This window comes from Sinocyclocheilus anshuiensis, unplaced genomic scaffold, assembly GCF_001515605.1.
Source record: "Sinocyclocheilus anshuiensis isolate Anshui unplaced genomic scaffold, SAMN03320099.WGS_v1.1 scaffold437, whole genome shotgun sequence".
In the NCBI taxonomy this organism is placed as follows: domain Eukaryota; kingdom Metazoa; phylum Chordata; class Actinopteri; order Cypriniformes; family Cyprinidae; genus Sinocyclocheilus; species Sinocyclocheilus anshuiensis.
In genome coordinates this window covers 2463156-2491050 of record NW_015539902.1, presented here as the reverse complement: position 1 = coordinate 2491050, position 27895 = coordinate 2463156, and the positions used below count along the sequence as shown (strand labels likewise).

The 27895-nt window shown below is 36.3% G+C and overlaps 2 protein-coding genes across 2 annotated transcripts in view; one reads left to right on the top strand and one right to left on the bottom strand.

Moving 5' to 3' along the window:
* The window catches only part of LOC107686183 (reticulon-4 receptor-like 1), a 104330-nt gene extending 99554 nt beyond the window's left edge, over positions 1–4776 (bottom strand). Inside the window, exon 1 of the mRNA XM_016483090.1 lies at positions 4262–4776. Within this exon, the coding sequence (XP_016338576.1) occupies positions 4262–4274 (13 nt within the window). The 5' untranslated portion in view covers positions 4275–4776. The remainder of the gene's footprint in view (positions 1–4261) is intronic.
* On the top strand, positions 4755–26644 carry LOC107686195 (ovarian cancer-associated gene 2 protein homolog). Its single transcript, XM_016483105.1, is given in 6 exon segments — positions 4755–4843; positions 6051–6137; positions 6206–6371; positions 8403–8486; positions 25369–25480; positions 26076–26644. Coding segments are annotated over 6 exon segments (978 nt in total). The 3' UTR covers positions 26516–26644.
* The last annotated feature ends 1251 nt before the right edge of the window (positions 26645–27895 follow it).

Here is a 27895-nt window from a genome sequence, read left to right as displayed (position 1 = left end):
GACACCTACAAACATGGAAATGCTTAGAAATTATCGAGCAAGGACTTGCACACTTGCACTGAATCATCTTTAAGAGTAGGTTCGCAATCTGATGGGGACGAGAGATTTTCTTTGCCACAGGTGGGGGGGAGTGTACGTGGCTCTATTTCTTTCTGGCTGTGTGTGAAATCTCTGACTAAACGAGCTTTCAACTGAACGATCTATTCAAATGGGCCAACGAGCAGCACCGGCTCACTGCCCAGCCAGTAGCACTTTGTATGGTAAGTAGCCTCCTGTTTCCTGCCTGCGCTTCAGCCAATAGAATTTTTTGTGTTTCAAACCTTTATTTAATCTGAGCTGCTTCTACTCCGAGGCTGAGGATCTCAAGCAGGTGGAGTGATAATGAAAAAAGAGGTGCCATATTGTAGAGAACCTGGAGCAATCTGGGGTTAAGAGAGGGTATCGCAGAAGTGGGCAGAAAAAGAAACAGGTTCATTACAGCAAGCAGCTAGTGGGCCTCCTGCTGCTTCAGATCCACAGTCTCACCTGCCAAAAAAACAGGAGCCTTTTGGCCTGCAAATAATGTTGACAATAACGTATATCTTCAACATACGTTGTCTATGACCAAAAATGCAAGAAGATATGTTTTCAGTGGACTTTTAAAATTTGCTTTGCTTGAGAAAACAGTTACAGTGTTTTTTTCTTTTGATTTAGTGGAGTTGGTTTTGCATCAAACGCAATGTGATCTGACAGCAACAGCACATTGTTCCTCTTGGGCGAGCGTTTTGCGGACAGTTTACCTCGCGCATTAAATCTGCCGCAGACCAGCAAATCACTGAGAACGCACTATAATCCTGATGAGTCACATAGCAACAGAGCGGAGGCCAGAAAGCTGCGGAGAATCCGCTCGCCGGAAGCAGCCGCAACTGGTAGATTTAAAGAAAATGACTGCCGTTTTGTTTCCTGCCTGCGCTTCAGCCAATAGAATTTTTTGTGTTTCAAACCTTTATTTAATCTGAGCTGCTTCTACTCCGAGGCTGAGGATCTCAAGCAGGTGGAGTGATAATGAAAAAAGAGGTGCCATATTGTAGAGAACCTGGAGCAATCTGGGGTTAAGAGAGGGTATCGCAGAAGTGGGCAGAAAAAGAAACAGGTTCATTACAGCAAGCAGCTAGTGGGCCTCCTGCTGCTTCAGATCCACAGTCTCACCTGCCAAAAAAACAGGAGCCTTTTGGCCTGCAGAATCATCTCGTCTACATTTAACATCTCTATCTTATGGTTCTGTGGGGATTCGATGAACTCGCAAGCAGCATTAGGGAAAGAAAGCATGAATTTGCTCATTTGTCACTTATAAAAACATGTGCTTTTCATACATGGTGCCATTATGAGTACCTTGAGCACACTGTAAAATGTGCAGTTATTACCTAAAAGTGCTACTTCAACCTGACCTGATCCTTTAAAGGGATTGTTCACCAAAAAAGTAAAATTCTGTCATCATTTACTCACCCTCAAGTTGTTCCAAACTTGCATGAGTTTCTTTCTTCCATTGAGCACAAAAGAAATGATTCTGAAGAATGTCGGGAACCAAATACACTGAACAGAATTATAAAAGCAACACTTTTGTTTTTGCCCCCATTTTTCATTTGAGTTCAGCTCATGAAAAATGGGGGCAAAAACAAAAGTGTTGCGTTTATAATTTTGTTCAGTGTAGTTGACGGTAGCCATTGACTTCCATAGTATGGAAAAATACTATAAGTCTATGACTAGACTACCATCGGTAACACTTTATTAAATAACAATTCTCATTATTAACTAGTTGCTTATTACCATTATTAACATATTGAGAGGGAAAACTCTTAGTTAATGGTGAATATATGTTCCCTAAAGTGTTACCTTCCACCAACTGTCTTCTTTTGTGTTCAACAGAATAAAGAAATGTATACAGGTTTAGAAGAAGAGGGTGCGTAAATGATTATATTATTTTTATTTTTGGGTTAACTTTCCCTTTAAATCTATCTATCTTCCTATCTATTATATGACTACCTATCCACCTGTCATTCAATCTGTCTATCTATGTACATATATGACTACCTGTCCTTCTGTATGTCTGTCTATCTATCTATCTATCATATATGTACGTATTTCACTGCCTATATAACTGTCTGTCTATCTAATGTATCTGTCTAAATGGCTATCTATCTGTCTCTTTGTCTGCCTACTGTCTGTCTACCCATCTATGAATTTATCTATCTGTCTGTCTGGCATCTCACTCCATCTCACACATCGAGATCATGGGTTTCATTCCCAAGGGATGTACAAACCGATAACAAGTATCAGCCAATTGCATAAATATAAAAAAATATAATATGCTAAATTCCCATATGGCATCTAAGACTAAATGACCCACTTAGACACCCACTTAATGCAGTTTTAATTGGAATTTTGTTGATCTATAGTGTGTCACCTGTCAAAACCCCGTAAGCAGTAAAACCACACGCTATCAGACATAGACATACAGCTCTCCTGTAAACACATCTGTGCTGCTCACCATTATTATGCATTCAAGACCTTTTTCTGTACCCGGGGCTGTAAGCACAGACCCCTACTGCTAGGAGCGGCAACAATAAACAGTCATAACTCCTTATTTTATTGTCTGTATTGTGTGTTTGAATTGAGGAGGGGCTCAGTGCCACAGCTGATGCAGAATGCTTTAAGCACACAAACAAATCCCCCCTCTCTCTTTCTCCATCCCATCTTTTGCCTCAGCTGAAACCCACACATTCTTTTGTAATGAGAAGAAAATGAGGAAGCAGTTCCCAGAGCAGGCTGGTTTGAAGCTGCAGGCTGAGCATTAGTAAAAGTGTTATGACTCCACTGTCACTCCTCGGAGGAAAAAATAACCGGATGGAGGAGTGTTTTTCTTTTTCTTTTTTAGGCAGGTACATAATAGCAGAGTGGCAGACGCCAAAGCTGCTGACAAAATATGCAAATTAAAGTAGTTCTTGCTGATATTGGAAGATATTTTAATTAAAATTGATGTGTGTGGGTAAGAAGTCGGGGTTGTGCCCACAAATATGTAAAAAATGTACTTGTGAGGACATATAAAGTGGTTCAATATTTGAAACAAGCAAAATCATGTTTTGGTTTCCATCTACTAATGTCAACAAGTTTCTTTGAGGGTTAAGTTTAGGGTATTGTTAATATCATTATCTTAATATGAAAACCATTGAATCTGTGAGAGGTCTTCGCTTATGTAGCTAAAAAACTCTGTGTGTGTTAAGGTACAGGTTTTAAAATATAGAAAAACACGTCAAAAACCAACATGTGAAGGCATTTGAACTGGTCCACACAATCACAAACAGCAAAACTGTTTTTGCTTTAGATCTAATAATGCAACAGGTTTAAGTGAGGGTTAAATTTAGGTGTAATATATAGTAAATATTGTTTTAGTATGGAAACCATTTAGTCTCTGAGAGGTTCAGAAGTCTGTATGTGTGTGAGCACGTCAAGAAAATTCTAAATTGCTCAAATATTATCATCCAACATAATTAGCTACAACAAGAAAGAGAAAGAAGCCATACGTAAAGTAAAACGCACGGGGAAAAAAAGTCCCAAAAAACACTGTGACATGCATGACTTCCTAACAAAGGTAAAACAGCACCTCTCTGTGGGCACACTTATGTTGATCCATCAAATTTCATGACCTGGATGTTTCTTGAATTATTCCGTGCATGATTTGTTTTGATATCTAGACAGTAGAGTAATATATTTCAATTTTGTGTCCACAGCTTATATGCCATGTATTGAGTACTGACATAGACAGCAAAATTCACGCACCTATAATTTCTTGGTGTGTGTGTGTGTGAGTCTGAGGCAGCATATAAGAGTTCACAAACACTGGTCCCATGGGCGCCTGTCGCCATGCACCGCCTCTCTAGTCTTAAAAAAAAATCACTGTGTTTTTTACTAGTACTAGTTAAGCGCGTGCAGTAAATAAGCTCTAGTAGTTGTCAGCTGCAGTGCGGCATCGCTTGTCTATTTTTAAGAATATTACGTGCTGTGTATTAATATTTCATCGGGGCACAGTCAAATGCTTAAAGAGCCAGACAAACCTTAAACCAACCTGGTTAAAAACCTCATAAAGAGTTTCTGATATATAAGCTCGGATGCGCGTGGAAGAGTCACGCGCGCAATGAATAGAAATGTAACCTACTTTCAGCATCATGCATTTGCTTGAACTGCACCAATAACGCAATTATATAATCTAAAATGTTGATCTTACCTCGCCGGAACATCCTGAAGGTGCGGTGATGATGCGCTGTACTTTATCCCACTGTGATAGTCAAAATAAGCGTCTCATCTTTTAATAATCCGTGTCATATGTGATAAAAGTTTGATCTGTTTTAATGATCTTCAAACGATCCACACCAAATAGGCTACAAATTCTTAACTCTTGACCCCGGTCTCAAGTATCGATTAAGATGGAAAACAACATCGCCGACATGGAAGTCTCACAATGCCCGATTATTTTTTTAAAGAGAGATGACTCCGAGAGATGTCAGACAAAAATGTTTCATATAAGCTTCAGTTAGCAGTTATAATTGCCGCAAGAAGCTTTCAGACAGCCATAAGGAGAGCATTTAAAGTTTTACAATATCAGTCGATGTGACGGGAAAGAAGCCTTCTGGTATTGTATACCACTTAAACGATGAGTCAAATGACTGTTCTGGTTAGAAACTGCGTTTGGATGCTCGAGATGCTCGGGTGGTTAACGGATGACAGGCGCCCTTGTCTCTTCAGGAGTCGGAAAGCTGGAGCACTACGGGCGGGAGGTGTGGAGGAGGGTATTTGCGATGCCCGATTCGTGAGAGAGCCATTCCTGTGATTCGGATCTTTTCAATGAATCAGTTGAATGGCTCACGCTCTCGAGCGGTTCTTGAACCGAGAACCGTCTATTTTGGATTCGTAAAGAAAACTGAAAAGTGACAGCAAGAGCGAAAAGTAATTAATTTTAATAGTCGCATGCATGTTTAAAAATAAAGCGTACTGTTTGTGACTTAAAGGTGTGACAGTTTGATCAATGTGAATAAGAGTTGGTTTTAAAGGGGTCATATGATGCGATTTCAATTTTTCTACTTTAAACAGCATAAACACATTTCATTACACCAAATACACAAAATAATGTTCTTTTTAGCAGCATCATATGACCCCTTTAATGTTATTAAATAGCCTAGAAACTGCAAAAAAAAAACTGTTCAAATGGATTTTAGTACTTTTTATTAGCTAAATCATAATGAAACTGACCTGAGAGACAGTGAACTGCAATATACACCATAATTAATCAAACTTAATAGAAAAGCATACACATAAATGTGGCTTTCTTGGAACGTTTTATTAGCAGGTATTATGCCACGAGGGGATGTCAGTGAGCGCGTGATGACGCAATTACGCTGTGACGTATTAAAAGAATCTCTGATATGTTTCTTTTGAACCGTTCATTAAAATGGACAGTTCAAAATAACCGATTAGCAGAATTGAATCAGCATCACTAGAGGCTATAGGACCAAATGAAAGACGGAGTGAGACCCTCTCCCGTCTCACTTTCATTCTAAAAATGTTTCCATCCTGCTTTCTCTTCCTCAGACAGACCTGCAGCTACAAGGAAATCTAATGTGTGTCCGTTCGTCTCAAAGCCTGTCCAGTTTTCTTTCTGAGCAAATGAAACTACCTGTCTGCTCTCACTTGCCCTCTGACGACAGAAAGATAGGAGGAGCGATCTTTCCCTGTTTTAGGGCTTTCGTTTTCCAAGATGAAGTCTTAAGAAAAAATATCCACTTAAGTTGTATTAGCTATCATGAGTGTGGCGGGATTTAGTGATAGCCTATATTTTTGAGTGTTTGATCATGATAGTATAAATCATCCATGTGATGCATTCCAATGTTTAAAAGACACAAGGAAAGAAATATTTATTATATTAGCCTATAAATATCTAATCAGTACTGGTAAATTAGTGTTTAAAATTAATTTATAGTGTACCATAATTAATATATTGTTTTGTGTTTTGTTTTTAGGGTATGTATTTCTCTGGCTGTACCCAATAAATCTGCCATGACAGCAACACCGATCCTCGCTGAGCCAAGTGGCTACAGTAAAAAGCCGTAAATCTCTGTGTCTGTGTAAGGTGAGAGTGTTAATGTCCCTGTATCCTGTACATCTCTCTGTGTAGGGCAAAGGGGGTTAATGTCCCTATCCAGTGTCATCTGACAAAAGCACCTGTCACATCAGGATCACACAATCCAGAAAGTAGTAGGGTCAATCACAAGGCCACTTTAATCCGGAGTAAAGAGGATAATGTTCCCCCTTACCTCCCTCCCTCTCCCTCGGGGGATCCGGTATAGGATGGACACTGATAAATATAAATTGTTCTACCTCCCCGGTGGTGTCTTCTTTTCTCCATTTTGGTTTATCTCCAGCAGGCAGAAAAGTGAGGCTGCAGTTTAATCACATTGTACATCGTAATACATTTAATTGGTTGCTATATATTGCATTATACTGAAAAAGCAGGTTAGATTTTCTTGAGAATTTTATCTTTGTTCCATTGAACAACTATGGTTTGGAAAAACATGAGAATGGATAAATGAGGACTGGTAAATATTGTCTTAGATTGTCTTAAATATGGTCATTTACAGTGCTTAATTGGAAAACAGACACTGGATTACAAGCAAGCATGAGACATGCATGAAAAGAAAGACAAAACAACATTGCGTGAGAAGAGTAGTCATGCAGCCTGTGCATGTCCTCCCAGAGGAACCTGGTCAACTGACACACAATATTGTTTGTCTCCGGGAGGTGCAGCAACAAACGCGTTGTTTTAAAGTGCTGATGAAGACATTTAGAAACTGGTCACACACCAGGGCACTAAGAACTGTGAACACAGTAGGGATGTCTGATGTTGATTTTCTTTCCGAGTCCAGTCTGTCCTTTCGCTTGTTTTGAACACCTTGGAGTCTTGTTGAGTTTACCATCTGAATTTAAAAGCACTTTATTTGTTATTTATTTGGTCTTGCCCTATTCTCGCTATTCTTCTTATGGAGACTTGGGATTGGCTCTTTTGGCTTTGATTTTTGACTTAAAATTCATTTCTAAAAAAATAATACTCTGTCTATAAAATATGAAAGATAAAGAAAAAGGGTTGTATAGCTTTATAAGGCAATAAACATGACAAGTTAGGTAGATCCCATTCTTCCACTGGTTTAACTCAATTAATTCTCTCTCACAAAAAAAAATCTCATTTATTACTGTCAGTTTAAATGTAGCACAGACTGAACCAGTGTATTATGAACACTGAGTTGAGCATAGTCTCGAGTTTGTTTTTATCACGTCATACTAAAATGATTGGGAACCAAGCTAATGTTATTTACTCTTAAATGTTAGTCTCGCAGGTCCTCATTATACATAAAGAAGAATTAGGTTTGGGCTCTAGAGGCAAAAGGTTTGGATTCAGACTCCAGGAATGTTCTCACTTTCATGTTCAATATATTACAGAGCTTTTGAGGAATTGTTAGAGATTTTGGCAATGCATGAATATTATTGGAACAAGCATTTCCTATAGGACCATAATGTTTGATGATTTGTAGCCTACTTACAGTATAAACATATTTACATTTTCTGGAGAAAATGGGAGTGGTGTGTTCTGGGTGGTTGCTACATGGTTAATCATATTTTTTGGCTTAATTACCACAAATAATTAGGCAAGAAAACGAAAATTATGTTGTTTTGAACTTGAAATCATGTTTTGCAGCCTGTGCTGTGAATATGACTTCCAGTCCTGGCAGATAAGTTATCAGCTTGATGGGTTTTTGACCTTTTGGTGACCTTTCGTTGACCATCCCACAAACTTCTGCCTCGTAATGAACGCTTTGTACTCTAGCTTCCTAACATCCAAGTCTGAAGCTTAGATCTCGACCTTTTCAACAGATGGGCTCTTGCCTTCACTCTCCTTGCCAAATTATACAATCCCTCCTTTCTGAGGGAAAAATATGAGTCATTCTGTGAACTTCAATGACTGGTGCACTTTTAGCTACAGCACATGTGCTGTGCGGTCCGTGGGAGTCCCGCTCAGCTCTGCCAAGGTTACAGGCATCCATGACACACCGCCCAACAGATATGTTAATCAATATGCATGTGCCATGTGAACAGAGTATCCCTAAGAATATGTGAGAGAGACTGATTGATAGATGAAGTGATAGACAGACTGACAAACTAACTGCCTGATAAATGGATGATAGATACTCATATGTTGATAGATAGACAGACAGACAGACAGACAGATAGATAGATAGACAGATAGATAGATAGATAGATAGACAGTCGTATGGCTACATTTGTAAACATCACATCAGCTCCTTTCTCTCATACTGCAGCCGCACACAAAAGCCCTGACACATGAGGAAGGTGTGAGAGTTCTCCCGCCACCACAGGAAATGATGGTGTGGATGCAGGAAGAGGTGAGAGATCAGTCCTAATTGCCAGGAAAAGAGGGATAATGAATATACAGGGAGATGGAGCAGACTGCTGACGACGCCGGTTTTCATGACTCACGGGACGTGGAGTTTCTCTCTCCTACTAAACTTTGAATGCTATCAGAGGGGTACACCACATCATTAAGTATGGAAAAAAAAAACAGAAAACACTTGAGTCATAAGCACATCTCGCTGCATAGCTAAACCGCTAACCAGCTTTTTGTTTTGGTGTCTCGTTTTAAATACAGGTCAGTGTGATTTGAAACTTAGCAAATGCATTTAAATTGATTTCTTATGTCATACAGCATGTATTCCTGGTATATTTATGAATGTGATTACAGGCTTGGAAATAGAAACAGGATTTGAGGGACTGGAGGTCAACTAGAATGGCAAAATTACAGTCAGTGTTTGTTGTATATGTTTAGGTTTGTCTGTCAGGGAAGGTTTGACAGCCTAGAATCTTGAATCAATGTGTCATCATTTAGCCCAACACTGCTCTTATCAGAAGAGGAGAGAGAGAACAGAAAATTCTTGTTATTTCAGAAAAAGAACAGAAACTGTGCGGTATACCACGCTGCATATTAATAAAACAAAGAGGTGGGAAAATAATTGCATTTTCTAGGGGTTTGTTTGTAAGATAGCACCTCACTGCAGTCAAGACTGTTTATACATTCACATAACACACTCATGGATATTCACATCTATGTGTGCATACAAACAGTTTTATTATGTAATGGATTAATACAGGGATGCTTTCTGAAAGCAAAATGTACAATAAAGTTCAACTTATTAACATTAAATAATCCATTTGGTATCATGAACTAACAGTGAATATGTTATAGAATGTAGCTAGCCTACTGATCTAGATTAATGTTAATTTCTTTACATTAATATGCTTTAACGTTACAGGTTGATGTATTATGAATGAACATGAATGAACAATAGTTGATATATTTTAAATGAACATTTACCTAGATTAAATAATATTTATGTTAAAGCTAAAATGCAATGTCTAGTGGTTGAAGCATAAAACTACAAGTTACTTTTTTCTCTTTTCCTTTTCTCTTTTAAATTTAGATTTATTTTTTATTGTACGGCACTTTGGATCAACTACAGTTATGTTAAACTTGTGCTCTTTACATAAAATTTGCCTTGCCATGCCTTGCCTTGGTACAAGGAACTTGTTTAGGTAATTACGTGACTTCAACGCTAGTCGACACACACGGATGATGCGCAGATGACGTAAGTATGCGATTTCCAGGGAAATCTATGAAAGCCTGTTTCTGCCACTGAATACAAAATAAAAAAAAAGGTTATTGCGACTTTTTATCTCACAATTCTGACCTTTTTTTCTCAGAATTGTGAGATATAAATACGCAATTGCGAGTTCTAAAGTCAGAATTGCAAGATATAAACTTTTTTTCTCGCAAAGGCGAGTTTGTATCTCGCAATTCTGACTCATTTTCGTAGAATTGTGCGATTTTATCTAAATTCTGACTTAATAACTCGCAATTGTTTGTTATAAAGTCAGAATTGTGAGAAATAAACTCGCAATTCTGAGGAAAAAAAGTTTATATCTCGCAATTCTGACTTTATTTCTCAAAATTGCGGCTATGTCTCGTAATTGCGAGTTTAGGGGAGACTGGGGAGTGTTGTAACATGGGGTTAGTTGTTACACTGTCAGTTTGACCAATCAGAAACAACCTATGGTGGTGTCATCCATATCATACACTCCCATCTCCATTTTGAGCTAACAGGAGAAGTGGCATGTGTCTGTGAGCAAGATTGTGAATTTTATCACCAAAAAAGTGATTTTCAGGTAAGAAAGTAATTTTTTAAATCAAGATTATTTTTTGCCTAGCATGCATTGTAATGTAGATAAAAACATTTTGACTTACATAATCTTAAGTAGCCATTTCTCTAGTTCAATTTGATGCTAGACATTAATGCTAACTTTAAACCCACATGATAAAAGAGTTAGCTATATAATGGCTGCTTGGGGTGGGGATAGTTGTAACAGTTCATTAAAAATTGTCATACACTGACACACAGCAATTTGTTATAGTGTTAAGTTTAAAGTCCCATAAGAAACGCACTACACACACACACACACACACACACACTGACACACAGAAATTTTTTATATTTTTAAGTTTAAAGTTCCATAAGAAATACACTACACACATACACACACACACACACTGACACACAGAAATCTGTTATATTGTTAAGTTTAAAGTTCCAACACACACACACCCACACTGACACACACAGAAATGTTAGTGTTAAGTTTAAAGTTCCAAAACGAATATACTATACAGACACACACACACTGACACACACAGAAATTTGTTATAGTTTTGAGTTTAAAGTTCCAAAGGAAATACACTACACACACACACACACACACACAAATTTGATATAGTGTTAAGATGAAAGTTCTAACGAAATACAACACACACACAGCAATTTGTTATAGTCTTGAGTTTAAAGTTCCAGAATATTTTTGTTAGTTTAAATTGTTCATTTTTGTTCTTCAATAAAGTTCTTGCATAATCTGGAAAGTGTGGATATTGTTTCACCAAATTACCTCTTATTGTTACATCTATCCCCAGCTAGTGTTACAACTCACCCCAGTAGTGGGGTAGGTTGTAACAACGGAACTCTTTGTATTTGACATTAACTCACATAATCTGTGATTGTGTAATACAAGTTCAAGTGAGTTTTATTTATAGTAGGCAAATGTGGCTACAATGTATCAAAGTTTGAGAGGTCTAGCATGAACAACCGCTAAGTTACTGACCCTCAAACAAAAAGTGTTACTATCATCCCAGATCTCCCCCTATATCATGCAATTCTGACTTTATTTCTCAGAATTGCAAGTTTATATCTCACAATTATGACTTTGTAACTCGCAATTGTGAGTTTATATCTCACAATTCTGAGAAAAATAAGTGAGATAAAAAGTCACAATTACCTTTTTTATTTTTTATTCAGTGGCGGAAACGGGCTTCCATAGAAATCCTTTCAGACAGCACTACAATGTAAAGGCAAGGCAAGGCAAAAAAAAAAATGGTTTGATGTACTTGCGCATTAAATAAGTTTTGTATGTTTCCAATAAAATACATATAGTAGTTTTAAACAATTGAAGCCGTATCTATCAAATCTACCAACAGTTGAAACTATGTTGTTGTTGTTGTTGTTTTCTTTTTTCAAATTTAACAAGCATTTTTACGGAAAAGAGCACACTTTAGGTTAAAATTAATTTCTTAATGCATCACTGGTGTCACAATAACCGTGTTTGGATTGCTAATAGTGACATTTGCGATCCGCATCTCAGAAAATCATACATTTAATAGTTTGTTTTTCCTCCAAAGTCTTACAAATGTCCAAACTCAAGCAATTTATTCTCCCACTTCCAGTCATCTAGTCCACCTTCACCTTAAACACTGCATGTCAGGCACATCAAATATTCCTGACATGTAACTCTGCACACACAAACAAACTTTGGCCTGTCAGACTGGAAAAATATGCTTTGCTGCTGTATTACTTTCCTGTCATGGTTCAGTCTGTGTTGACCTGCCTGTTGCTTCCCCATCATCACTGAAGACGGTCCACCTGAATTATGCATTCAGCTTGACACATTGTCACCCCTACAAGCACACACACAGACTCACTCTCAGAAAGATAGCTGTGGTCATAATAATAATTAGCCTATACATCTGCGATTTTATTGTGTCTTATTATTCTCTTCACATTATGTTTGCAGTGAATTTCTAGTGTAGGCATATTCTCATCCAGTTGCATTTTAGTTTAACTTTAAGTCAAATGTTTCTGGCAATCCAATCAAATTATGAGTCAAGAAGCAAATGGACATTGCGTCTGGTTTATTCGTCAAACATGTCAAAAACCTTGAAAATTATTCATACCTGACAGATGTCTTGAAAGCTAGTTTCTATAGGTGTCTTCAAACCAAAATGCTGTCTGTTAAGCCACTGAGTGAGTAGTGGTTAATTGCATTTCATTATTGGATGCAATATCCCACTTAGCGTGTTCTGATTGTATGTACATTTTAGCAAATGTAAAAGGTCATTCCACGCATACTGTGCATTCACATGCTGTGGCTATACATAGTGTGGTAATATGCTATTTTAAAGAAACCCTCAGAAAGTCTCACATACCTTTAATATGCGAAAAAGTGATCTCTCTTGCTTTGTGACCCTGTCATACCTTCTTTCCATCCGTAGCATTTCTGGCCCTCAGGCGGTTGCACTGATACCATGACCTTGTGTGAGTGTTTAGTCAGCTGGGTTGTTTGCTGGAAGCTCTGTGACCGTGTGAATTTCTGATTCACCCCACAGCCCACCATGTGTGTGAAGGGACAGCGGCCAGCTCACGACCCAAAACTCAACAGCAGGCACCGAGGGCTGGACTGAGAAGGATCGCGTGTCCCATTTCTCTGTTGCCTTCCACCGGCACGAGCCCAGTTGACACACTTATCACCATATGGGCCGCGTAGATGGAGAGCAGAAGTGCGGAAAAAGAAGTGTCTGAACTGGGATTTGAATCACTACAGACTGGATGAGAAGGTTATTCAGTGGTTCCTTGCATCACTTTGTCTTTATCAAGAAATCATGTTCATTTGAAAAACCAGATTGATCTTTAACCACCATTATCAACAGTAGGCAATATTTGAAAGGCCCCGTGACTTTTCCACTTGTTCCTGACTTACTGGATAAGGATTGAGGATAATGAATGTGCAGTTATAAGATTTTATACATTTTTAACTTTAGGGTATAGAAAGTGTAGAAATCACACTACCTAATATATCCTGGGTTGTCTAGATGGGAACCAAGATTCTTCAAAGAAAAACAACTGAGGAGGTGAATAAAAATAGCATATCCCTTCAAATTTAGTTGTTTTGTCTTATTTTAATGCTTGTTTATATTTTTAGCCCCCTGTTGGATTGTTAATAGTGACATTGGTGATCTGCATCACTGAGAAATGACATGTATTTAGTAGCTTGTTTTTCCTCCAGAGTTCTCCAGATGTCCAAACTCAAGCTTGAGCAGTTCTAATGGGTGTACACTTGTGAAAGTGCACATCCATTATTGCTGTAACTTCATGTTCTCTAGTTTTTATTGCCATTTTGCTTTTTTTTTTTTTGGACTAGGTCAAATTGGGCAGCACTCACACCATCTGCATTAGTCTTTCTGATGATGACATTTAGCACCAAATGGAGAATCTAAGTATAGATTTGCCTAAATAGAATGGAAACTTGTTTCTGCCACTGAATACAAATAAAAAAGGTAATTGCAAATTTACATCTCACAATTCTGATGCAATAGTCACAATTGCATCTTATAAGGTCAGAATTGGGAGTCAGAGGGTCAGAAACTGAGTTATAAAGTCAGAACTGTGAGATATAAACTCTCAATTTTAAGAAAATAATATTTTTTTCCACTGAATTGGACTATATAACTCGCAATTGCGGGTTTATATCTCAGAATTATGAGAAAAAATGTTAGAATTGTGGGATTAAAACACAATAGCGAGAAAAATGTCAGAATTGCGAAATTGCGAGATTATATCAACACACAATTCTGAGAAAAGAATTCAGAATTGTGAGATGTAAACTCACAATTGCAAGAAAAAAGATTGTGAGATAAAATTACCTTTTTAATTTTATATTTAGTGGTGGAAACGGGCTTCCATAAAATAGTGTAGGCTACTATATAGATTCAAACTTGATTTTTACATTTCAAAAAGAACGTTCTTACCACTCACGCTTAATGGTTGCTAGGTGGTTGCAAAGACATTGCTATGCAGTTGCAAATATGTTTTAAGTTATTGTTATTGCTATGTGGTTGCTTGGATGTTTTGTTAGTTACTAGGCTTGTGCTGTAATTGCTAACTTGTTCTGAGTGATTATTAGCATGTTAGTATGTGGGTGCTAGAAAGTCCTGTGTGGTTTCTTACTGGCCCAAGTTTTAAAAAAAAAAAAAAAAACATTTCTGTTTGGTATTTTGGCACATTCATATGTCTAGGATCCTCCTTCAATGCAAGTTTATATTTTGTATTCTGTTTTATTGTCTGCCAGGCAAAAACAAATGTCAGTCCAATCATTTAGAAAAGTAATAGAAATAGCTCCTCAGCAAGCTGTGCAATTTTGTGAAATCAAAGAGTTGGCAGGAGTCTGTTCTGATGGGTGTTTACACTCCAGTATGCTAAAAAGACAAGATATTGGAGTCTGCAGTAGCCGAACAACGTCTCAACATTAAATGCCTTCTGATCAATGAGCTCGGTTTAATTCGGTGTAATTACATTCGCTGTCTCAGAGAGCTGTGACACTGTGTGTGTTTGGGTGTGCAACAGTGATGTATAAATAGACTAAATATAAATAGCGCAATCACACATCTCTCGTCAAGGTTATCGCTTTCATTTGTTTATCCTTTTCTTCTTGTACTTTGCTTTATAGTCATTTACTTTCAGACCATTTAAGGAAACTCTGAAATGGTTCACTGCTAGTCACTGAGCGGATGTGTTTTTGGCCTTGACATGATAATAAATTCTTAACACTAAGATGTTTTATAAAGTATGAAACAGTATTTTTGATCAAAGAGAGTTTTTGCTATTTCATAATGATTGAAGTCAAATACAACTCCATGATTTCTGTCCAAAGGGAATCCGTCATGGAAGAATGTAGGATGAGGTCCGGAAAGGTCTTATTAGATTTCGATGCAACCTTGTTGTCTACTTATGTAGGCTGTGTCATGTGAAAACGTACTCTCTATCCCTCTCTTTCACACACGCACAGAATGGTCATTATAATATATACATGTTCTATTTTCATAAATCACACTGACAGCAGCGTTCCCATCACACTTGAATGCAGCGGCCCAGATAGGCTACATTACTGTTCACTTTTCACTTCCTCCACCTTTCTTCTTTTCGATTCCATCTTCACTTCTCTGTTCAGCTCTTTGCATCACTTCCTCAAACATTTGATATAAAAGAACTCTGTGTCATTTTGTAGATTTTTCTTGTCTCTGCTGAGAAGTTCACTTTGAATTAGTCATCTGAAGTAGAGCTGTCTTTCGCAAACAGTGTTTTTTTTTTGGCAGAGGTGATGTATTGAGCTGTCTATCCATTGTGAATCTTACAAAACTCAACTCTGGGCTGAGCTTCACACATGATAAACCCCTCTAGAATGCTTGAATTGTAATGAGGGCTGCTGTTGATTAAAACATTCACATTTCTTCCACAGTTGACACGTTCAGCTTTTTAAACAAGTTAAACTAAATAGGCCTAGGCATATGTGTATTTATGAGTCTCACTTGCACAAAAACGACAGATTCTATTTATTATTTTAAAATATATTTATATGCACTGAATTCAATGCTAATCTTCACAGCATATAAACTTGTGTATAAAGATTAGGATAAAAATAATACCGAAATGACGCTAGCTTGCGTTTATGGTTCTTGCACGTACATTCTTCAAAGCTTTTTCCTGCGCTGTAATTATTCACTGATGCCACAAAAATTGCCGAATTCGACAGTTAACGTCATTAAGGAGCCTATAGCCGGGTCCTTTTTTTTAGGGAATCACGAATTTACAGTTCTTCGCAACAGTGTAGTGTGACTCACGAATGAGTGATTCTTATGAGCCGATTCTTTTTTATTGAATCAAAAATATACTGCGCGACCAGTGTAGTCCGGTTATCGAATGAAAGACTCTAATGAGCCGATTCCATTTAATGAATCAAACACAAACAGCTGTGGGATGTAAATCGGTGAAGTCACTGACAGGACGTTTGTAGAGAAAGATACACATTACGAGTTTTGTCAGTAAATTTAAAAAAAAATGGATGAATGAAAATGTACCCACTATGTTTGTTTAGGCCTAGGCTAGGCTACTATTGTTGTGAGGTAGCCTAAGCCAGTCCTGCATTCATACCACCTCTAAAAAAAAATGAAAAGAAAGAAAAGCCATTAAAGAATCTGTTTGAAATACAACTTTTGCAAGAATTTGTTTATTAAATATCATTTGTAATTCATTTTAATTTATTTTAAATAATTTATTATTGAAATTATCATAGATCTTTGTTGAGCTTTGAAAGTGGAAAACGTTCTTTCGAATCACCATACAATGAAAGAATTTACTTTTGTTAAACATTAAATAAATTATTCATATAAGAGGGTTTTCTTCTATCCTGTACTGATAAACGGCTAAGGCCTTTTGTGTGCATGAGGCACCTGAGCTGTCAAGTGCATCGCATCTCGCGCCGTTCACACAACAGAATGAAACAATGTCAAATTGACTAAAGTTAACAGTTTAAAAAAATAACAGCAATATAAGGATTTTTAATTAATTGCGTGATAAAGCGTAAACCTTGACACATCTTTTTTATGACTAGTCTTGTTTATTCTTGTTTACTCCTCTAAGTGTAGCATCTGTCCTGTTCCTGTTAACACTCAGTTACACCCCACATAAACATACAGCAGAGCAGATGGTACAGCAAATTACATTCTCTACTTCCTCTGCTCTTAAGCTCACTGTGCCAAAAGAAACTTCTGGATCAATTTTACACGTGAAAAGAGAGTAGGAAATTTTTATATTCTGCTTTGAGAGTTTGTATGGAAAGTGTAGAGGTTGGTGTGATTGATTATGCAAATGCAACTAATTTCCTAACTAAAATATGAACTTGTAGCTACGTATTGACTTGAACGCTTCAGCAGGAGTCATTGGGGAATCTCGTGATTCTGCCTCTGTTTTTAATTAAAACTGTGTAATGTTTTGCATGCAGTGTGCAGGAGAAACTATAACATGGTTTTGTGGTCAATCTGTTAATTATATCTTTCCTACCTCCTGCAAAGGAAATAAAAGAACATAATGAAGGGCAGATAGATGCACTTACCTTATTCTCCTCAGCATTGACTGAGAGATCGATCATACTGTACAAGCGTATTGATTACAGGCCAGTGGAGATTATTAACTATATGACAGCTAATATTGCATCTTGTGCTTTATAGGTGATGGAGCAGATGTCATCAACCAATAAAAATGTCACTGTGGGCGGGGCTACCAAACAAATGAAGCTGACATGGAAACCAAGCAGTTGGTCGCAGCTGGTCGGAATACGGTACACATGAGCTTTTTCTTTTCTTGCATCCCATCCCTCCTTCATCTATTTATCTGCCTGTAGGCCTAATTCCTCATTTGTTACATCTCACAACCCAGTTGCTCTTTCTCTCCTCCTCTTATTTTCTTCCTGGCATTTTAAAATGCGCCTAACTTATTCTCTCTTTTCTGATCCGCCTCTCTGTTTTCCCAGAAAAGCTCTGTGTTGTCCGGTATGAGATGAATGCAGTCACTGCAGTTGAGGAGAGTCAAGTAAGGATACTTTACTCTGTCTTGTGAGAGAAAATAAACAGTGGAAGAGATAAAAGTATTTATTGCCTTTCTGATCGCTGTCTCACACTCTCTTTCTCTGTGTATTAACAACTGCACTGTCAATAATCAAACCCCACTCTCTCTCTCTCTCCTTTACTTCTCCTAGCTTGTCCGCTCTAAGGCATATACAATAATATATTAATGAAGATTCCACTTCCTTAAATAATTCAAGTATTTGGATCACTGAGTACCAGCTGTAATCCTTCTCTTGATTCAGATTTTTTTTTTTTGCACAGCTAAGTGCATGTGAATTAGTTATGCACCCCTAGTCATCCACTTAAATGTTCATATTTCAGAAGTCTGGGGTCTTGGAAATTCTCTGGCATGTTATAGGCATATTTCTCTTCATTTAAGGCTCATACATTGTAGCACATTTGTGTTCTCAGCTGCACTTTGGAAATATGAAATCATTTATGTGTGCTTTCGATCGCTCATATAATTTGTCAATATTAAAGTTGTAGATTTTTGAAAATCTGAATACATTTCAAATAAAACATGGTTTTCTGTTTGGGTATATTTTAAAATGTAATTTACTTCTCTGACAGCAAAGCTGAATTTTCAGCATCATTACTCCAGTCTTCAGTGTCACATGATCTTCAGGAATCATTCTAATATGCTGATTTGCTGCTCAAGAAATATTTCGTATTTTTATCAATGTTAAAAACAGTTACGCTGCTTAATAATTCCAAAAAATGGGAATGTCTTAACTTTCACTTTGGATCACTTTAATGCATCAGTGCATTAGCCTTACTGACCCTAAGATATCTGATATAAAATTCCATGTAATTGTTTTTAAATAATTATGATTTAAATGCATTATAATTTATATTAAATCACAAGCATGATTTATTGTTGTTATTATTATTTTTATTATTGATAAATAAAACAATTCTTGAATATTGTCCTATAAGCAATCAAATTAATATTTAATATTGTCCAATAACCGAAATTGACTGAAATTGCTTTCAAGTCCTGCGTGTCCTTTTGGTATATGGTCAAAAATTATGTTAATTCCAGTCAGAAAGGTTGTACCAGCATTGATAAAGAGACTTATTAATATCAAATAAGCTATTATAATAAGTAATGGTATAACTTATAAGTGAGGTTTTATCCAGAGGTGCAGCAGTGAGATCTTTTGGCCAGGTGTGAACGTAAATAGAGGGCAGAGAGGGAGAGAGACTGATCCTAATGGGAAGTGACAGTCAGTCCAGACTGTCTGTGTTCATGTATGCAGATGAAGTTGATGAGAAGGAAGAAACGTGTGTTGGTGTGTGTGTAAGTGGGCACATGCTCACGCTGCAGCAGTAGGAGAGAACTGGATTTTGACTGCAAGTTCAACGTCTCTTCATCGCAGAACATTTCACATCTATTGACCTCTGGATATCTGACACCTGCTCACTTGATGTACTAAAATAAACTAAAACTGTAATAAAAATAAATATAAACTATATATTTTTACATAAAACAATTACAAAAACACACAACAAAATGAATAAAGCTAACTACAATCTCAGTAATACTAAAATAACACAGTTATCAACTGATTTTATTTAACTGATGTTTAATTGTTCATGTTCATGGTAATTTCCTCTCATATACTTGATAATTATCAGCTTTGTAGCGGGAATTTTAATATCATGCATCCCTAATGTTGACTTTAAAGTCTCTAGGTTGTTTGTGCTCCAATATTGCTCTCGGCTAAATGTCACATTGGTAAGATCTTTGCATGTACTAAATTCAGGTAGGGACCCGAGCCGAGATGAAAGACTAAATTTAAGCCACTGAATCAATTTCTAGTTAGTCGACCAAATTGATCCTGGATCAAGACAAGCCCATTTCTGCTCTTCTGTTCACACGTCTGAACATTCAATCAGTTCAATGATTCTGATCTTTACTGTCTCTCACATTACAATTTCACGGCCACATAACGTTCTGGAACATAAGCGAAGCTCACGAAGAGAAACCTCAGATAAAATTACTTGCGAAATTGATCATTTATCCATTCTGACCCATCTTTGCCCTCTCTGGATGACCTCTCTGCACGAGCAATAAAAAAAGACACACAAATGTTCGTCTAGAGTAATTTTTGCCTATTAGTATGGTTAAACTGGATCATCGACATTGCAAAGAAGCAAAGACATTGGTTAATAGAATGGGATTATATACATAAAGGATATTTGTGTTGTTTAACATTTAATCATTGCAGGTTTGCGTCATATTCTGAGTTGCATTATTTTTATTCATTTTGAGGAATACTGAATTCTGTTTTTTTTTTGTGTGAGTTAGATGAATGAATGCATATTCATATTTATTTTAGAACTACAGTAACATCTTCTGATTTCTCTCAACATGGGGACAGGAGAGTTGTCAATCAATAAATTGAAAAAAAAAAAGTAACTTGCATTACTTATTTGAAAAAGTAACTCAGATATTCTCTTGTAAATTAAAAAGTAATGCGTTACTTTACTAGTTACTTGAAAAAAGTAATCTGATTACGTAACTCGTGTTACTTGTAATGCGTTACCCCCAACACTGGTCATAAAAACAAAAAAGATCTCATTCATTTAACCTTTTCACCTTTCTTCTTTACTGCCAGTTTCGCTGCCATTCTTTAATGCAGACAGAATATTACACTATAAATAGCCATGTAATGGTTAGCGCTAATTGCCATGTCCTCTGGGAAGACTTTAAAATGGTCCTAATTATCAGTGTAACACACTTGCCATGTATTCAGACAAGAGTCACACTATTCAAATGCTCAAGCAGGGAGTTATCTGCATACATATTATTGGTTATTGTATGTTCTTTTAAATTAAATATTTTTTGATGAATCAGTCGATCTATTAAAATATGTCTAATGATCTGTGAATCAATGAATCAATTCAGAATGATTTGTTATGTACCAGTACAAATGCATAATTTATTTTTCCTTTTGTGTCCCAGAGAGGAAAAAAGGTCATGCGGGGTTTGAAACGACACAAGGGTGAGTAAATGATGCCGTTTTCATTTTGGTGTGAAAATTGAAATAGTAAATAGAAATAGTATTTATATGTAATAGTAAATTGAAATAGTATTTATAAATGTATAAATAATATTTAAGCTAAACGAATTATGGCAGTTTTGGGACATGGGAGAAAAAAAAACATTTTAAATGTCATTTTTTATCTCACAATTCTGACTCTTTTTCTCACTATTCTGAGTTTATATCTCACAATTCTGACTTTTTCTGAATTGCGAAATATAAACTCACAAATTTTAGTTGTGAGATATAGATTCCCAAGAGAGAAGAAAAGTCAGAATTATAAGATAAAGTCACAATTACCTTTTTTATTTTTTTATTATGTGGTGAGGGGAAAAAAACAGAATTGCGAATTTAGAATTTAAAGAAAAAAAAGTCAGAATTGCGAGATGTAAACTCAGAATTCAGAGGAAAAAAATTTCAGAATTGTGAGATAAAAAGATGCTATTATCTTTATTTTTAGTCCGTGACAGAAATAATAACAATAATAAAAAAAAAAAAAAGAAGATATAAGAAAACAGCAAGATGTAACTCCAGAACTAGTTGCTTTAAATAGTTCATTTTTGTGTAAACTCTATGGACATTTGTGGCATGCTATTGATTATTACAGACAGTAAAACAGGAAACACATTTACGGTAATGCACTTACAACAGAAAACCACAATGATGTGGTCTGAATGCTTTTATTATGTTTATCGATGGTCTGTGGCACAAATTGTCCAAATTTCATTGTGTTAAATGCTACTGATAAGCTGCACTAAAGCTTTCTGAACTGAGCTGGTATGAAGCAAACACAGAGGTCACTCAGCAGAGGCATAAATATTTTGTCAGAATAGCTGCAGGGAATGGGAATCAGCACATTCCACCCACAATGATGGCTACAATGCAAACAAGCAAGAAGCAGAAGCAAATCCCAGCTTTTTGTGAGCAGAGTATTACAGGTAGCATGCTGCCTGCTGAAAGAGATTGCATCCATGCTTTAAAGCTCAGAGATGACATGACTTCGGTTTATGATAAAAAGAGGCTTTGTGATTGCAGTGCGCTTATGCAGTTACAACAACATACAAATGACAGATTTGCTGGTTATGATCTATGATATAGGAACTGGGATATTAATACAATCTGTTGTTTATACTTTCCTTTCCTGCATGCAGTTCCATAATGTCCTACTCTATAGAGTCTTTATCTCTACTGGCACATTACGTGATATATGATATTCCTACATTTCTTATAATGCACTTTAACTGCATTAATGTGTCAATATTGTAAGGGAATGGACAGTTTATAACTTGATATGAGTGGAGTATCATGATATGTGATATTCAAAGCTATTTAAAGTTCACATGTGTGTCATTTAGGCATGCGCTATTGGATTTTAAACTTTAACCTGTCACTTCTGGCCAAAATATGAGTCCATAGTAATGGATCCTTCATTGAAAAAGTGACATATTTGTTTAGAACAGCTTTCGACTGTTTTGTTTGTAAACGGTGCTAGATCTGTGCATATTTCTCTCCTGATTCAGAAGAGACAACTTTTTCACTGAAAAAAGCAATATTATGGATGAAGGATAAAGGCCAGAAGTGACAGTTTGAAGTTTAAAACAATGGACTGGAGTCATGTTGTGGATTATTGTGATGTTTTTATCAGCTGTTGGGACTCTCATTCTGACGGCACCCATTCACTGCAGAGGATCCATTTCTGAGCAAGTGATGCAATGCTGAGTCTCTTCCAATCTGTTCTGATTAAGAACAAATTCATTTGGATGAGTAAAGAAGGTGAATACATTTTCAGAATATTTTAATTTTGGGGGAACTATTCCTTTCACAATGTCTTTTTTTATTTAATTAGTCGATACCTGATATTCTTTTAATTGCAGGAAATAAACTGTTATATTTACATTAAAAATAATTTAAAATTATTTATTTTCTTTGTTGCCAGAGTTGCTCTGATAAAGAAAAATATAAATAAATATAATAAAGAAAAAGAAAATAAAACAAAAATAAAGAAAAACCCTTCAATTCTACCATATTTAAAACCTTTGATTTCATTAATATGTTTATTTATATATTTTTTTTAAATCTCAACTTTTGTAACAGGGTTGCAAAAATTGCAAACCTCGTCTAAAAGACATCACATATAAAATTTAGTTTTGTTCTGAGGTGCACAAACAACATTTTGTACAAAATTAGACTTTCTGTTCCCTTATTTTTAAGAGTTTCATTTTGCACACAGTTTCTGTAAAGCGCCTGTTGTTGTTTGTTTACCGAATTCTAGGTGCCACTGACACGGTTACTCATCCCAATACTGATGCAATCCGTGTCATTCTGATCCAGCGGTCCACTTGTTAAAAGACCGTGCGTGTGCTTGTTTGTGAGCAATTGTGGGCGCAATTGTGCTCACGCTCCAGTTTCGTGTGTGTTTCTGTGGATATAGCCTTCATCTCATCTGTATTCCGCACTGACATTCCTGCAGGGGTTACTTCCTGCTGCAAAGGGTGAGAATGGAGCACCCTCACCTGCCGCTAACAAGCCGCATTCAAGAATAAATCACTTAAGCAGCACTGAAAGGAAGGTTGGCCTAAGGGCCTGTTTTATTTATTTGGTCTCATTTGTGACTCATCTCACTGGTTGATCATGGTGAATATTAAAGAGAACAGCAGTTCAGACAGAGGACAGAGAATCTAAAAGGTAATGAACAGGTGCAAACGAGACGTTGGTTGATGCAGGAAGTCCCTTGAAGGAGCACATCGAAGCATTTAATGTGCATTGAAATTCTTCACACTGGGAAAATAGCTTTGGATGTGTTTAAGTAAATCTGTTAATGCGGAGAGTGAGGTATAGAGTGTCCGTAGGGAACGGCTGGGAATTTGGTTAGCATATACTCAATATGCACAGACAAGACATTAAATTAGACAGAGAGACTCTCATTAATTAAACCTCTTTTTCTCGTACAGATATTCATTTAAGTTAACATGCTGGATTGCCAGAAAACCTCCCTTAATTATAGCTTGAAGCATATGCTTGGTGCTGGTTTCTGCTGCCTGCGTTCTCCACAGCACATGGAAGAAATATTCATTCATTTCAAGGATGAGATGCACTCACAAACAAATAATAAACATTTATGGAAAAGATCATGTTTATGTACTTGGTAAGAAACAGTCTATCTATCTATCGATAAACTTTATGGTGCATAAGAGTATATATACTTATAAGTATTAGAGGCATCAGGCCTGCAGGGTTCCTGCTCATTTTTAGATTAATTGTCAAGTGCTCAGGAGGCACAATCATCCAGAAAACTCACTGAGATCAACAGAGAGATATAATCATCTAACCAAATTAAGAACTTTCCCCTCCAGGATAGCATGAAATATTGAATGCATACAGATTTATGTTAAACTTTTTGAGCGGTTATTTGCATTCTTTGAAAGCTTGCAGGCATGTTTTTTGTTTTTTATTTCTTCTTATACAAACATTTGGTGATATGGGAAACACAGAATCCCAAATCATTTTGCATAATTGAAAAAAAAATGCGTAGAAATTATGTATTGTCTCTTTCATTGCTTTAATTATTCAGAAATGATAGCATTTGTATTCATACACCATTTTTTCTAATTAAATGCAGCGATACTTTCCTGTTTAGACAAATTTTGATTTAAAGATAACTTTTTTATGTCTGCTTTTGTCACTGTCTGCTGTCAATGGGCTCCTATTATGCTCAGTGCATAGAGAGCCTTGAAATAATGCATTTATTGAGAATTAAATTTAATGGGTAAAACAATTTGTTGCAATCATTTTTAAAAGAAATTTGTTTTCTTATGAGAGGCTAACGTTTAAGAGGCACTGAGAACACCGCACATTTCTACAGGGAACGCTTGCCCCCTGGCGTTTAAATTGAGAAGTACATTTCTGTTTCTACTTGTGGGAAACGATAATGTACAATTTATGGAACGCACACCTGGAGATTTATTAAACTTTTAAAGATCAAAAACATCAAAGCGCATGTTATAAATTAGCATTAGTGTTAGCTTGTATTCTGGGAGTTTTGTAAACAATTTGCAGATAACATTCGCCTGGGCGGAACTCGATTCGTTATGTTTCAACACGGTAACAAACCAGTCGCACAAGAAGGCAACATGTCAAGTTTAGTTTCTTTTTAGCATTTCGTATGTTCTTTTAATTATTAAAACAGCACAGCACAATATAACTGTAGTGTTACGTCAACTTGTCCCTGTTTGCTGTTTGTGTGTGTGTGTGTGTGTGTGTTGCGCTTTAGCAGTAGTGTCTTGATTCGAGTTTGGAGATTAGCTCGAAAATTACAGCTGTGATAGATTATTAATCATGTCTAAAGCTGCAGTTCCTCTTCGAATTCTCTGTATTCATGGTTATCGACAGAATGGGAGCTCTTTTCGAGAGAAAACAGGAGCATTACGCAAAATATTAAAGAAACAAGTGGAGCTGGTGTATATTAGTGCACCACACCACGTTCCTGCAATTCAGAACCAAAGTGAGTTTAAAACCGATAATGTTTGCTATACCTCAAAACCTTGTGGGTTGCCTAGTATCATAAGTACATTCAAACTTATAACCCTATTTCATACATTAGTGTCATTTGTGACCCTGGACCACAAAACCAATCAAAAGGGTAAATTTTGTGAAATTGATATTTATACATCATATGAAAGCTGAATAAATTAGTATTTCATTGACGTATGGTTTGTTAGGATAGGACCATATTTGACAGAGATACAACTATTTGAAAATCTGGAATCTGAGAGTGCAAAAAAAATCAAAATATTGAGAAAATCACCTTTAAAACCAATGCATATTACTAATCAATAATTAAAATTGATATAGGCCTATTTACGGTAAGAAATTAACAAAATATCTTCATGGAACATAATCTTTACTTAATATCCTAATGATTTTTGGCATAAAAGAAAAATCTATAATTTTGACCCGTACAATGTATTGTTGGCTATTTCTACAAATATACCCATGCTACCAACTGGTTTTGTGGTCCAGGGTCACATTTTTGAGTCTTTCACTCTGATGATCTTATTACTTTTTCAATGCAATCAGCCAATCAGGAGCCTGAGAAGACAGCCAGTGGTGGTGATGAGGATGTGAGAGCAGCCTGGGTCTGGAAGAGAGTGTAGAGACTGTGAAAACTGCAGTGAAGGATCTTGGCCCCTTCGATGGCATCCTGGGCTTTAGTCAAGGTGCCGCCCTGGTGGCTATGCTGTGTGCCCTGCAAGAACAAAAGCTAGAGCCTGCTTTTAATTTCCGCTTTGCCATCCTGGTCGCCGGATTCCGCAGTGTCTGTTCCCAGCATCGGCGCTTTTACGAAGTGCCGGCGATAACAATCCCCTCTCTGCATGTGTTTGGACAGGAAGACCGTGTAATTCTAGAGGAGATGAGCCGAGATCTGCTGCCAGCGTTTGATGGAGCTCAAATCCTCATTCATCCCGGTGGACTCTTTGTTCCAGCGGCATCTTCGCACAGGCAGACATACCAAGACTTCCTCAAGAAGTTTCAGTGAGATGATAAAAGAGTATCTGAGAGTTCCTGGAATAAATCAGGTCTACATTAAATGTACCACTTGAAATATTGCTACATTATAAAAGCCTTGGAAATTGAACGGTCAATAAAAAGATGTTTTACACTGTTCTCAGGGAAATGGTTACTTGAATAAAGACTTTCACAAGTTTGCAGTGTGGAGACTATTTGAAGAATATTTTGGGGTTCAAAACAAGCTAGGCTCTGTAGCATGGTGTTGTTTGCCAAAGAAAATAATATTCATTAAATACCTACCTATTCTATTTCTATTCTAACTACTCTCTGTTCTATTTCTATTCTAATTACTTGTTTTTCTTTTTTTATTAAAAAAAAAATGACCCTAGAGTTGTCTGTTCTTTTTCTATTCTATTTACTTGTTTTCTTTTCATTTATTATGAAAAATGTCCCTCTAACATTCTCTATTCTTTTTCTATTCTTTTGACTTTTCTTTTTATTTATTTAAAACAAAATTGACACTCTAACACTAGCGTACTCTATTCTTTTTATATTCTTTCGACTTTTCTTATTATTATTTTTTTTAAATGACCCTCTAACGCTAGCGTTCGCCATTATATTCCTATTCTATCTACTTGTTTACTTTTTATTTATTTTATTTTTTTTAAACTGCAACTGCATTAGACTAACCAAGACTTGTCACAGCACTTGCATATTATTGCTCTTTTGTTGGTTATTATAGCTTCTATTGTCCTCATTTGTAAGTCGCTTTAGATAAAAACATCTGCTAAATGTAAATGTAATATAAGATTATATATTTAATATTACATTGAATATAATATATTTCTCCTTGGAGTTTATTAAATAGAATTGTAAAAAAAATAATTACAGAATTGCCTTAAGTACAAAGTTTTTTAACCTTTAGACAAAAAAAAAGTTGAAAGTTCGTGCTTTTATTGCTTAGATAGTATAATATAGGTGAGTATGGAGCTTATACTTGAAAACATCTTTTATTATTCAGAGGCCCAAAATGAGCAAACAATATGCAATTTGATGCAGTTGCTGATATTTATATGGCCAAAATAATGTTGAAGTTCTAATAGCTTGTAATGTAAATAAATAATATTTTTATAACAGCATAAGCAGACTCATGGGCGTTTCTAGGCCACTTTTAGGGCGTTTTCTAAAAATTTTGCGATCAGCTCCATAAACTGTACTTGAATTCGTGATCGCCTCAGTCCCCTTTAAAGGGGTCATATGATGCTGTTTATTTTATGATGCTGATTATTTTGTGTATTTGGTGTAATGAAATGTGTTTATGCGGTTTAAGGTTAAAAAAACACATTATTTTCCACATACTGTACATTATTGTTTCTCCTCTATGCCCCGCCTTTCTGAAACGCATCGA